Raw genomic sequence first — 13,453 nt, forward strand, 5'->3', positions numbered from 1 at the left:
TGTCCTGTATATAAGAGCTAACAAGAATAGTTTTATTGATATGCCACTTTTTAAGGAACCCAGACAATAGCAGATATTGACAAAGCCTTGCCTTGATCAAGTTTCATCACGCTGTGATATGCAAACTATCATATGTTGAGTTTCAGCTGAAGCAAGACATTTGTACCAGGTCTCTTGTTACAGTAATTTGGAGTAGGTCGCAGTACCATACGGCCACTTAGCAGTAACATGATTTTCAGTTGAAATGTGCATTTTATTCCATCTGGTCTACAACATGAGTAAAAAAAAGAAAGAAAAAGAAGCTTAATAACATTGAATTACATTTTATTTAAATAACCTTGTAATGAATTCAAAAGGTGATTTACACAGTGTTCGTCCAAAGTGTTGTTATGAGTTATGAATCAACTGACCATTGACCCAAATAGGTTTGGGTTCCAGAATCTATTGATCGCAGCGACTCCATTATCAGACCCTCTCTGTAAGTTCACCCACTCGTCGACCAGAACGCTCTCCACTTGCATCAGGAGGATCAAGTGTGTTCGAGTGCAGCATGCTGCTTGACGAACCCACATACGAGCGAGCTCTGCAGATCTGTTGGCACGTCGGCTCTTATGAGGCTCAGGTCAGGTCCATCGATATAAAATACGCACATTTACATTATCTCTGCTCATGGAATGGTAAAGATGACGCCCGTTTCCTCTCCGTTTGAAGGCCCTGGGGATGTTGGACTGGAGGACTTCGATGAAACTGACGCCGGGCCTCTTCTCCAGCTGGTAAGTCCACGATCCTGAACACAGCAGCTCGGAAATCGACTTTTTAACGTGACGCTTGACGTATTCTGTGAATGATCTGTCTCACACCTTGTTTTATGTGTTTGAGGTGAACCGCATAAAGATGAGGGACGTTGAGTTTGAAGCCAGAAGGCCAGTTTCAGTGAGTCATATTTTGACGCAAATTTATTCAGAGAGTTTGAGTACACTGGTGTTTAAAAAAATTTAAAAAAAACATTGAATATCTGTAACCTGCAGACATCCCCAAATCATCATCCAGACTCATACGTATGCCAGGAGCCTGAAAGAGCAGCAGCGGGAGCCGCCCAGCTCCAAACTGCTCGGAGGTGGTGATGGAGGTGGTTTCCAAAGTCCTGCAGGGCTTCCGGTTGCCTCCTCCAAACACCTCCTTCAACAAGCCTTCCAGCTCAGCAAAATGGCTGCTAGGGGGGGTCACGAAAAAGCCGTCGAGGACCGGGTCTCCACTGCTCCGAGCGCCATGCTCCATCAGGAGACACGGAACCTGTTTATCCAGGAGAAGGTCAGACGGGGTCACACTCGAGACGTCCTCGGGGAAGAGGTCCGACTGCTTTGCAGCGGAGGTGACGGACGTCATCGCCGATGTTGCGGCGACGGAGATCTGCGCGCCGTTTCCGCCGCATGGATGAATCCTTCAACGGCACAACAGGTGGGGGGTTATTACTCATGCCGACTCGTGTCTGAGCCGTCAGGTCTATTCACACCGGTTAACTGCTACTTCTGCTGTGATGACTGTCCTTTGCTTTTTTTCAGAGGTCAAAAGGGCAGAGCGGCTGCTTCTTCTATTGGCTGCAAAAAGAACACGTCTACCGCTGCGTCCTGCCTGAAGACGACACGGAGGCAGCAGGACATTTCCTCTGCAGAGTATAATGTTAGTGCTGTTGCACATCGTTGCGGCTGTCAGTTACATTTGTTGTGAATGAAAGAAAACTGTTTTAACATTAATACACGCTACAGGAGTTGCGCGTTGCACACTTTTATATTGCACATATGACACTGCATATAGGTTTAGTTTGAATAAAAGTGCATCTGGAGGTGACAAAATAATCAGCAAGGAATTGCACGGAAAAAAACTGAAGCAACAAATCATTTCAACAAACACAGACACTTGGAGACAGAAGATTTGATATTTTCCCAGTTTTTAATGTTCATTCTTTGTCTGTTTTCTTTTCATGTAAAGCCCTTTGCCCTGTATTTCTGGTATGACACGTGCTCTACAAACAAGGTTACTATTATTATTCTCGTCATTAAATATGTCCGTATCAGTAGAGGGCAGCATACACTAAGCGCGTGTTGGCTACATTTCAACGTTTAACAGAGCAAAATAAAGCCAACAAAAATGATGTATAAACTACGGTTAGCGGTAGTCCAGTATTACAGATCGATGAGTGTGATTTCTGCAAAAAGGCCGCGTGTTAAATGTTAAGTGGAGTGCACCGATGTCCGGTTGCCCTTTCCCTAAAACGTGAAATCTATTTAACACATGCTCCGTCTTCGGAAGGGGTCATCTGCAGGTGTTGCTCAGTGCTCCGTCATGTAGCTCTGTTGGTGTTAATAAGTAGCGGTGACGTGTGTGTGTGTGTGTGTGTGTGTGTGTGTGTGGTTTGCGTGAGGAAAACGTGTTGACTGGGTTGTGGATCAACCTATTGCTGAGACAGACGGTGACGATGGCCTTCATGGTGAGAGCAGTAAAACGTGACCTCCACTGCTGGTCGACAGTAACGAGCATTCCAGCCGTTAGTTTCTTACACTCGTCTCACACCGGGGCCGGGGGCCGGAGGAGAGTGCCTTTCATTAAGTGAGATTAAATCACATCTAATGCTTCAGCAGCATGTCCCCGAGCCAAAAAGACCCCCCCCCCCCCCCACCCACACACACACACACCTCCTCTCCCTCCCTCGCTTTAAAAATAGACAAATGCATTTCAGAAACGATTTGCTCTTTTTGTTGGTGGCAGCTTGACAACCTGTTTCAATGTTCCGGCAGCGCGACTCGGATGTCACAGCGTGTGGGAACGAGGGAGGGAGGGGTGTGTGTGTGTGTGTGTGTGTGTGTGTGTGTGTGTGTGTGTGTGTGTGTGTGCAAGGGCGATGTATTTGGACGTTGCCCTTTTCCTGATTCCACACCCACCTCCTCTTCACCAGCTCTGCGACATGTTCTGAAGCAGCGCTGCTTTGCACCCGTCGGGGCCGATCACCGGTGAAGACGGGCTGACTATGGCACCGCGGGATCCACAGCGACAGCCCAGAGAGGGACGGTGGACGACATCCCGCTTGGAGTGAAAAACAGGCTGACATCCGAGTTCCAAAGCAGAAACGGCGAAACCCTTCTCCCCTGTGATCTCGCTGCACAATAGGGGGGCTCACGCACAGAGAGAAAGATGAGTCCTGTAGAATATTCTGGTCATAAATTAGATTTATTTCTTTTTTTTAATACAGTTTGCAGTTTTTACTCATTCCACATGTTTAAATCATTTCATAAATGACATTAAAGGACGTTCTGGAAAGAAAAATCTGTCTTGAGGAAGAAAAAAAAAAAAAAACTGCACACCCGAAGCACCGTGGTTTTGTATCGTTTCTATTATGTACAATTACATATACTCTTTATTATTTTTTGCTTACAGTAACTTATACTGTATATAGTTATCTCACACATATTCCTCTTTGCATTTTATTCTGCGTAAGTTTTCCTCTCACCGTGCACAGGTTTCTTAAACCTGAGGCACAGGCACTGAATTTGTCCTCGTTTAAAAAATAAAATTAAATAGAAAGGAAAAAACCCGCTAGATCAGCCGAAGTTCTTTCTACCGTTTTGGCAAACAACCTTTTCTTTTTCTAAAATATTTTCATAGAAAAAGATCATTTGACGGACATTTCGAGAATAAGCAATACATTCATTATTTTACATAAACCCATGCACATTACAGTTTTCTATTCTAGTCAGGCGTTAGTTAAAGTTATGTTTTGTTTAACCTTACTGATAGAATGATGGATAGTCACAGCGCTTAGTTGAACAACTCAATGGGTTTGTGAGTGAGCCTATACAGCAACAGTAGAGCCGAACACAATGAAGGCAGACAAGGTGCTTTGTTGGTCTGATAAACATCCGAGTGCGTTTTTTTGTGCGACACTCGAGAACCATACTGATGACCTTGAGAGAACAAACGTTAAATAAACTGAATGATGTAAACTCCTCCGTGTGTGTGTGTGTGTGTGTTTTGGATTTTCTGCGGTTGCAAAACTTGTCTTTGGCAAATGTAATTAAGTGATAGTCTCACATGTAAAAAAAAAAAAAAAAAAACTTTTCAAAAGAGGCTGTAGAATAATTGTTGTGCTGTTCTTAAAAAGGTGCCATGTGTAACAATTTAAAGCAGTACGGCGAATTAAATGACTAATACGTGATAGCTTGGTTATCATCATTAGCATACATACAGAGGGTAAGGACAGAGACAATCCCTAATCGCTATTTAAAGTACAAGCGTGAAGAATTTCCAAGCGCGTCAGAGAACTACGGTGGCCTTCAGGTAACGTCTAATCGGAAAAAATCTCTCTCTTCTCTACGTCACTCCTGTAACCTCCGCTCGCTCGTTGTCAGAAACCAAGATGGCGACGGCCAACACGCTGAAATCAAGGCTTTCATAACATCCGTCCACAAGCAGATGGGTGACGTCACGACGACTACGTCCGCTTCTCACATACAGTCAATGACTCTGTGAAGAGGACCAGCTCTTTTTTTGTCGATATGAAGGACTTCTACGTTACCGAAAAAACTCAACCGTTCTTAGTTTTCTGCCAATAGATGGCCCCTAAATCCTACACACTGCTCCTTTAACGCCTGCGGCGCCGTATAATTGGTGCTCGAGATTCCCCAAATGCACGCCGGTATCTGCCATAAACTCTCGTCACGAATGATACTGCTGCTCGTCCTCGCGCTCCATTCTCTGCACAAACCAGTCTGAATTCATCTTTCCTCAATCGAGGGCACACATCTGAACAAATCAGAGCCAAAAGAAACTAACTGTGTAGAATACACACAGCACCTTGAATCTACAATCTCCCGTCTCCCACTCACACATGTGTGTATGTGCACACGCGCGCACACGTACACACTTGACATCAACTAGTCAGTGCTGAGCGCAGTTTAGCATGCAATAATCCTGCTTATTTCCTGGTATTTCCTGTAGAAAACGCCATCATGCAGTTGATATCTCAGGCACCTGATCGTGACGGAGATAGACGATACAATTAGAACAGCTCAAGTTCAGTCACACGCTTTTTTTCGGACCTCTTCCCCCCCCCCAATTATTTTCAAGGGGAAGGATTTTTTGAAAACTGGAAAATCAAATCATTTTTCTATGCAAAACGTTCATTCCCATCCCCGTAAGACAAATGAGTGTACAGTGAAGTTTTTCACTTTTTCGTCCCTCCTCCACGTACACACAGATACAGTATGAGGAGTAGTACAGGCATGTACATAAGAAAACAACAACACTACAAAGCAAAACGGACATCTAGGGAAAAATATTTTTGATAGTCACATTATAGCAGTTCCTCGTAGAAGAGCAGGTATGCCTGAGAGTTGAGTACCCTTGACTCTGGTACCGTCTGAACGGTGGTATCACTGATGTACACCCACTGGCCCTGGAAGCTGCTTCCGGCTTCCCGCGCACCTGAAACAAACAAACAAACAAACAAACAAACAAAAACACACACACACACACACACACACACACACACACACAGTGTGTCATTATTGTGGGGCACAGACAACAGGGGCAAAAGCATTTGCTGTAAAGTGCCGCAGCGAAGCCACGAATAAATAAATGGGGGAAAAAAAACCTAAATGATATACTGTACATCATAGGATGTTTGTGGGGCAATTGCATTGAACTTGGCACGGTACAACGCATCCTTTTCAGAATTACCCACCGCCACACATCGCAAACCGGATCGGGCCGAGCCGCGAGGTGCAGAATGTCATTTGTGACCTTTAAAAGCTACCCACGGAGGTGTTTTTGAACGACGCTTTGAATGCTTGTTAAACGGGTGCTTGCCCCCTCTTGTGTGAAACCGCTGCGAGCAGGACAGCTGAAATAATTTGGGAGACGTTGAAAATGTTGTTTTTGAAAGAATATTTCGTTAGATAAAATAATGTAGTGAATTATGGAAATTAAACGTGTTTGGGGCGACTGTGGCTCAGTGGAGAGCAGGGTCGTTCCTTCAATCAATCAGAGGATCGCCGGTTCGATCCCCGGCTCCACGTCGATGTGTCCTTGGACAAGACACCTAACCCCAAAATTGCTCCCGGAGCGGTGCCTACGTTTTTTGTGTGAATGTTAGTCACTCCTGACGTGCAGGTGGAACCTTAGCCCCTCCCATCAGTGTATGAATGGGTGAATGATGTCATGGAGTGTTAAAGCGCTTTGAGTGCTCGGAAGACTACAAGTACAGGTCCATTTACGTGTGTGTGTTTGAGAGAAGGTGGACTGTCACTATTGCATGCACTTTTCTGGAAGTGTCCATTATAGATGAACAACTCTGAATCGCCCCTGAACAAAATCTGATTTTGCGCAATATTTATGTCCGTCGTCCCTCACACAATATGTGGTGGAATCGCTTTTTAAAAAAATGTTCTGGCTGGTTTTTATGTCATCTCTTATGTGAATTCTTACTGTTGGCTTTTACCTACTCTGAACTACCGCAATAAGAAGAACAGAAAAACGAGAAAACAACATGGATCTATAGAGCACAAAGACCTCTATTCATCCTGCCCTTTGAAGGAGGACATTTTCAAGGTCACGGGGAGCAAGGCCGTAGCTGCGGAATACTGACCGCTCGACGAACAGCACACAAACGCGGCGACACAGAAAATAAGTAAACGGTCTTAGAGGAGATCAAGAGAGTCAAACCCTGACCTGACAGGTTCCTGTGGTGCTGTTCCGTTTTCCTTTGGGGAGCGCGCACTTTTACATATGCAGTGTAGTGGCCCCCACGCATTGAGCCACTATGTTCCACAATCCCATACAGGCTGTAGAGGACACGCTCATCAGCTGCCAGGTTCTAGTCATAAAAAGAAGAAAAAACAGGAAAAAAAGGTAGAATGTTTAGAGGCCACTAGAAATAATAGTAAAGTAGTGGTAAATCAGAGAGTTAAAAAAAACCTGTAGAAGAGAAGTACACAGAGTATATTTTACCTTGCAGGATGCCGAACAGAACGGAGCCAGATCCAGGATCAGGGGAAAGTCAACATGGCGGTTCACCTTTCGCAAGTTCATCCCCGCCTTGAAATACAAAAACAGAACCGCGGCACTTTATTTATTTATTTAGGCCGAACACACTTCCCATTACATCCCTGTTTGGGATATAAAAGAAACACACACACACACCACTGAATCAAATACAACGTTTGACTATATGCAACAATAAAACAAAGAGCAGGCAGAGCGTGGCTACTCACCTGATGGAAGCGTTTCAGATGCAATGTGATGACAGGAGGCAGCGAGGAGATCAGGATTTGCTTCCTAGCACTGGTGTATATCTTCTCCACCTTCTTGTCTACGCCAACAACACAAAACACACAGGAATGTCAGGCCCAGCTGTTAAAAAAAAAAAAAAAACATTATTCTGTTTTGTTCAAACTAACAAAGTCCGTGAATTTGAGTGAAGACGAATACTAAAAGATTTTAGAACTTGCTCTTGCTCTGATGTGCGCAAATACAAACTCAACAAGGTCCGTTGTACTATGAACATTGTGAGCACACAGCTAGAGAGCAAAGAAGTTAATTACATCGCCCCCAGGAGTGGATTGAGAAGTTTCTGTGGATGATTTGATTCCCCCCCCCCTCCAGAGCACGGTCATTGTTGGAATCTATTGTAACTGGCAAGAACTCAAGCTGCCCATGGTCGCCCTGCACCACGTGAGATAAAACTCTAAACTTATTACAGCCAACAATCAAAGACTGCAGTTGCTCATCCTCGAAGCCCTTCGTCTTTCCAGATGTTTTGTCTTACCGGCCGAGCTGCTCTTGCGCAGCTGTTTCTGTCTGCGGTCAGTGCAGCTCTCACACAGCAGCTTGTTGTTGCCCATCAGCAGTTCCACAGAGGTGAACTGGTGCAGGCAGGACTGGATGGAGCACTCCTTGGAGCTGGGTGTGTAACTGTGGGACAGCGCCTGGAAGGCCCCCTGGTGGTGTTGATGGTGGAGGTTGTCTCGCGACTGCGCTTCTCCCGGCTCCTCTGGGGAGCAGTCCCCGGAAGTGAACCCGAGGTTGACTTTGGAGACCCCGGTGACTAGCTGCTCCACGGCGCCGCTTTGCCTCGCGGTGGAGGACGTCGGGGAGGTGGCGGAGACGGGCGTGGGGGACGGGGTGAGGGTGGAGGTGGAGGTGGAGGACATGTGCCCGTGGCTGTGGCTAGAGGAAAAGGGCCGCGGGGAACACTCGCTCTCTGAGGCCTCGCTGTCGGCGTCGTTGCTGCTGTCCTGAGCGGCCGAGTCTCTTTCGCTGCCGTCCGACAGGCTGCCGGCAGCGGCCATCTTGCAGACGGAGACGCCTCGAGCTGATCCGGCGGCTACCCCCTCCTCCTCTGGCCGCAGCGCACTGCAGCCTGCTCTCTTCTCCTCCACAGAGCTCGAAGACCTCCTGCTCTGCGGCTTCTTGGGGAGAGATCAACAGACGCGTTAAGACCCTTTCAGGGATTCAGACAGATTTACGTGAAGATTTCACGGTCAAAAAGGATCTCGATTCCCAATTGTTTGCACTGCTCAAATGTGGAAAAAAACCCAACATATTTACGTGTGTGATCTCCTTTATTCTGACCGCTGTGAACGTGTGTATTTCATTTGATAAAAAGCATGTTGTGAATTTGGCAAATGATGATAAGTTTTTATTTTTTCAATCAAAATTTTGACTTTTGGATTTAAAAATCAAGTCACAAGAGTCCGAAAACAAACAATCGATCGTACGCAGCCACCAATGGACTATAACTACACAATAAATGTTTACTACTGTCCACTTCTGAGCCTGTTTCGAACTAGTCGGTGCATCCCTACCTGTCCACTCAGCTTCCTCGTGTTTCTGTTGACGGAGTGCGCTGCGGAAGGAACCTGGTCGTTGTGAGTCACGTGGGTGTCCTGCTCCCGGCTGCCCTTCCCCAGCCGACCAGGGTTGGAGGGTTTTGATATCTGAGTACGAGATATAGAGCCTCTTCAGTTCTGGAATCGTAAACAACACTATACCATCTGTATAAGAGTGATAATTATCATCCTTTGATATTATTTGCACAGTTTTTCTTATGAACAGTTGTAGCAGCTCACCCTCTCCTCTATGATGGGCAAAGAGATGTCTATGAAAGCCTCTTTCACTGTGGATATCTGAAAGACAAATCACATGGATGTCATGGTCAGCGCGCACACACACACACACACACACACACACACACACACACACACACACACACACACACACACACACACACACACACACACACACACACACACACACACACACACACACACACACACACACACACACACACACACACACACACACACACACACACACACACACACACACACCAGTTTTTAACAGTCTGCTGCAGATTTTAAACAAGTCTGCAAAGAGCTCTGGGAAGCTGCTTTTTTTCCTGCTTTTTGCCTTCAAGGATGTTCATGAATTATTTATATAGTGGCAATTGCTTTTGTTACCAACTGAGCCCCCTCGTGTTATTGTGGACGCCTGCTGCACACAGTTGAACTGGTCCTTGAAGCCCATCTTTTGGTTGTGGAGTATCTTAGTGAAAAATGGATGCAACAGCTCGAAGAGAAATGGCAACTTGATGCTGGTGAGCTACACCTCAGGTCAGTGACAAATATCTGTCAATTTATGATAATGGCGAATGCTAGTGTTGCTGGAAATTGTACGGCAATCTATCGTGCTTCCCGCAGCAAAAACAAAATTAAAACATTAAAAAAAAGTGGGCAAGGTCATTAAAAATCAATTACTGTCTGAAGCCAAAGAAAGTGTGATCTTGGCGACCCTGTGCCTCTATGCGTTTCATTGAGGTCATCAGATTGAGCTGTGTCAATTCACCCACGTGCACACTTACATGCTCGCACTCTTCACACATAATTGTGTTGGTCAGCTCGCCCACGAAAATGCGGTCCACGAAGTTCATCTTCACACCTTCCTTTCCGTATGCTAGTGGGGAAGAGAGAGACATTGTTTTTAGATACGAGTCATCAGGTCAAACAAGCTGGCTAGTTTAAAGTGTTGTCAATAGAAACCTACAAGTAGCATTGAAGGTGTATCTCTGTCCTCCATCAAACCACGCATTGCCTGATAACTAACTGAGCTGTAGTTCCTTAAACTGCCACAAGATGGGACTATTGATCTGGGCCATCTACCAACGACAGCACTACACAAACCTTTGACTTGGCGCTTGGTCTCCTCATCTGCTGTCTTTTCTGTGGGATTATTGAAAGCCTTCAGAATTCCAGCTTTCACCCTCTAAACAGAACAACAAAAAAAAAAAATGTAAATCAAATATGATTAAAAAAATTAAAAATTATGCCAAATAAATACATGAATTAAAATACAAATTCACTTTTTTTCTTTTTTTTTCTTCATGAATTCCCTCCATTACATCCATTAGTGAAACATCAAAATCCAGCCCACAGCTCCGTTTGACAGATACACCTATTATAAGCGTCATTAGTGTAAAATAATTATTGTGCTTGTCGAAAAACGTTACCGTGTAAATCTCTTAATTAACGGTGCATGTTTGTGTGTGTCTATGAGCTGCTCACGGGGGCTCTCTTATTGGAGCTGACATGGTCAGTGAGTGTGTCGGCGACAGAGCTGTGAAGAGGCACAGCCACAGTAAAGCACCAATCAATAGATAATTGGCCGCGGTCTATGTCTGCGGTTGAGACCAGTCAGCAGTCAGCCCCCCCATTGTCCCGGGACCCACGCACTGGACTGGCTATTTAGGTCAGAAAAAGTCCCACTAATCCCAGCCTAGCCAGCGTGCACCCCACTCAGTCAGCAGTCAAACCAGGCTGAGCCTCTCCTACTAATTAATTACCAGTAACCCCAGAGCCTCCCTCGCCCCCCTTCCCCAAAGTAACAGCGTGCACGGTCCCACACAGGATGGGCCGAGGGAGGGGGGGTCAGGGGGAGGGGGGTTGGAGAGGGTTGCTGGTAAAAGGGTGCAGGGGTGGAGGCTAAAACGAAGACAGGGCGAAGAAGGACAGTCCATGCCCTGAAAGAGTAAGACCTACCGTCTCAGCTAATTGGTGATAATTGACTGGGGCCAAATTAGCATATTTAGATCTCTGATACTAATGGCCAATCAACACAAACACTTAGGGCCTCTAAAAGGTCGGTGACACCCACTGCTAAAAATACCAGCCTCCCTCTCTGGCACATGGCTCACACAGGACTGGGTGTGTATGTTATTTGGATGGAATGTAGGTGTTACTCAAATGGTCCTCAGGTCAGCTTCACTTGGTATGGATTCGTTGCCGACGGCTTCGGAAAAAATAATTGTTTGCGTCATGTTTGTCCAGTGTATGAAAAAGCCACAAACACCCTACAATAGATTTCATCGGTATTAGAAAAGTTAGTAAAACATTTAATGTTTGCCTTCATTTTTAGAAATCCTTCAACAATGTTGGCTAAAAAGCCACTGCGTGTGCTTGGTTGTATAAATGAGGTTTTGAGTGAATGAATAGAGGAGGCTGTGGCCCCCTCCCTCTTTACCTCCTTGATTGGATTGGGAGATGGGCTGATGAGTGTGTGTGTGTGTGTTTGTGTGTAGGAGGGGGGCTGTGGGTGACCCTCCAGCACAATGGGACAGCCCCTGAGCTCATTCGGCAGCTGTGGGTTTCCCAAGATCACACAATGATGCCGGTCGTGCCACTTGCAAGTCCCCTAAGTGGCACAACTGTCAGTGTTCACAAGTTTGAATGGGAGCAGGGGGGGCCCCTCCTGGGTCTGGGGATGACCACTAAACACACCCGCTAACTTCTCCTCCTTGGTTCACATAGCCACTGGTGGGGCCACAGGGGCCAGCTCAGCCCTGAAAAGGGCTGCCGTGGGGCCTCCTAATTGCCCTGTGAAGGAAGTTTGTACTTGCCAAAAACATGGCACCATGAGGTTAAAACAACAACAAAATGACGAGCCAAGCAAAAAATTGATATTGGGTTGTGTAAGAGCGTACACTGCCACCCACAAACACACCGCCGGATGTCTTACATTATGACTACACTAGTCAAGGATAGCTTTTCAAAACAAACAAATTCTAGACCATTCTGTTATTGGTCCTACTATCAACTCATTTCAGGCATGAAGACATGAAGTATATAAGTGGACTGCCATCATTGATGCTTTATTCAATCGTTTAATGTATTCCATAAAACACAACGGAAACCTTTGAAGATAGCAAACAATTATAAGAAATACAAATTGCCACATCAATCGGAAGAAAACAAACTAAGAATCTACAGCCATGCTTGCGGCTCTGAGGGCTGTACTTGGGCACTGCGGTGCTTTGAGCTAAATGCTAATGCAAGCATGCTAACATTTTCACCGTTGATGTTCAGCAGGTGTAATGTTTACCATGTTCCCCATCTTAGCTTTGAATGTTAGCGGCATGCGAACATTTGCATGAATTCATAATTAACACAAAACACAAAGTAGGAGATGGAGGGTTTGTCAGCAAAAAAAAAAAAACGGTTTTATAATCCGACAAAGCATGTGTGCGCGGTGTCGCTAGCACATTAGCACATTTTCGTCTACCAAATGTTCAAAATGCATTTTTAAAGAAACCTCAAATACCAGAAGTAGTACTTTGTACGGATTGAAGAACCTTTCTGTAGCGAAGAGTCTAACTTAAGCACACAGGCAAAAGATCAACAGCAATTATATTCTGGACTTCGTCATTACAGGAGTATGTGGATGTATGTAAGCTCACTTTAGTTTCCTCTACTCGTATGGAGTCCAGTAGGTAGTGGAGTAGCTCCTGGCTGTCTTGTTGTTGGTAGCCCTTGAAGCGCGGCGCTCTGTGAAAAAGACAAAATAAAAACACTGATGAAAGTCAAATGTATTGCCGGTATCTAAAACAATTATTTTATTGATATATGAGATCCTGTATGATTCCACAGACTTTCAATCATATCTATATGATTGTCTACCAGTCTTAAAAAGGTAGACAATGCACTATAATGAATAGCCAATTTACACAATCTTTGTTCCATTGGTTGAACACTGAGGTCCATTACAAGACAAAAGTGCGCCACATAGGACACGTATCATAATCATAACCGGTCGTCGAAGCCGTCAACTTATCGCCATGACTTTTTGCATTTGCTCATTATTGCCATTTTGTTGGTGGATATCTATCCTGGACATTCGCGCTGGAGCGGTTAGAAGGGGAGGTTCTCCTTGAGCCCGTCCCCTGGCCCTCCGCAGTGAAGCAGATGTGAGGACAGATGCCGGGGGCAGATGGGCAGCCGGGGCTGGAGCCAATTCAACCTGTTGGGCCGAGCCAGCCACATAACTACAGGACAGGTTGGTCCAACCGGCGCGACGGCCATGACACACACGGAGAGGCCACATCACTGGTTAGAGAAGCCATCGGTGAAAT

The 13,453-nt window shown here is 45.6% G+C and overlaps 1 protein-coding gene across 6 annotated transcripts in view; it reads right to left on the bottom strand.

Moving 5' to 3' along the window:
• Positions 1-334: 334 nt before the first annotated feature.
• The window catches only part of usp45 (ubiquitin specific peptidase 45), a 32,370-nt gene continuing 19,251 nt past the window's right edge, over positions 335-13,453 (bottom strand). Inside the window, exons 9-20 of one of the 6 annotated variants that reach the window (XM_034528652.1) lie at positions 12,782-12,869; positions 10,233-10,314; positions 9,914-10,005; positions 9,123-9,179; positions 8,859-8,990; positions 7,820-8,462; positions 7,266-7,363; positions 7,003-7,089; positions 6,724-6,868; positions 5,347-5,478; positions 2,940-3,196; positions 335-1,441 (exon numbers count right to left, since the gene is read on the bottom strand). In XM_034528652.1, coding sequence (XP_034384543.1) covers positions 5,348-5,478; positions 6,724-6,868; positions 7,003-7,089; positions 7,266-7,363; positions 7,820-8,462; positions 8,859-8,990; positions 9,123-9,179; positions 9,914-10,005; positions 10,233-10,314; positions 12,782-12,869 — 1,555 coding nt within the window. In that variant the 3' untranslated portion in view covers positions 335-1,441; positions 2,940-3,196; position 5,347. Of the gene's footprint in view, positions 1,442-2,766; positions 5,479-6,723; positions 6,869-7,002; positions 7,090-7,265; positions 7,364-7,819; positions 8,463-8,858; positions 8,991-9,122; positions 9,180-9,913; positions 10,006-10,232; positions 10,315-12,781; positions 12,870-13,453 lie in introns of those variants that run through there. The other 5 variants (XM_034528651.1, XM_034528653.1, XM_034528650.1 and 2 more) reach the window with 5 other exon arrangements.

Source organism: Cyclopterus lumpus, chromosome 25 (assembly GCF_009769545.1).
Source record: "Cyclopterus lumpus isolate fCycLum1 chromosome 25, fCycLum1.pri, whole genome shotgun sequence".
Lineage (NCBI taxonomy): Eukaryota > Metazoa > Chordata > Actinopteri > Perciformes > Cyclopteridae > Cyclopterus > Cyclopterus lumpus.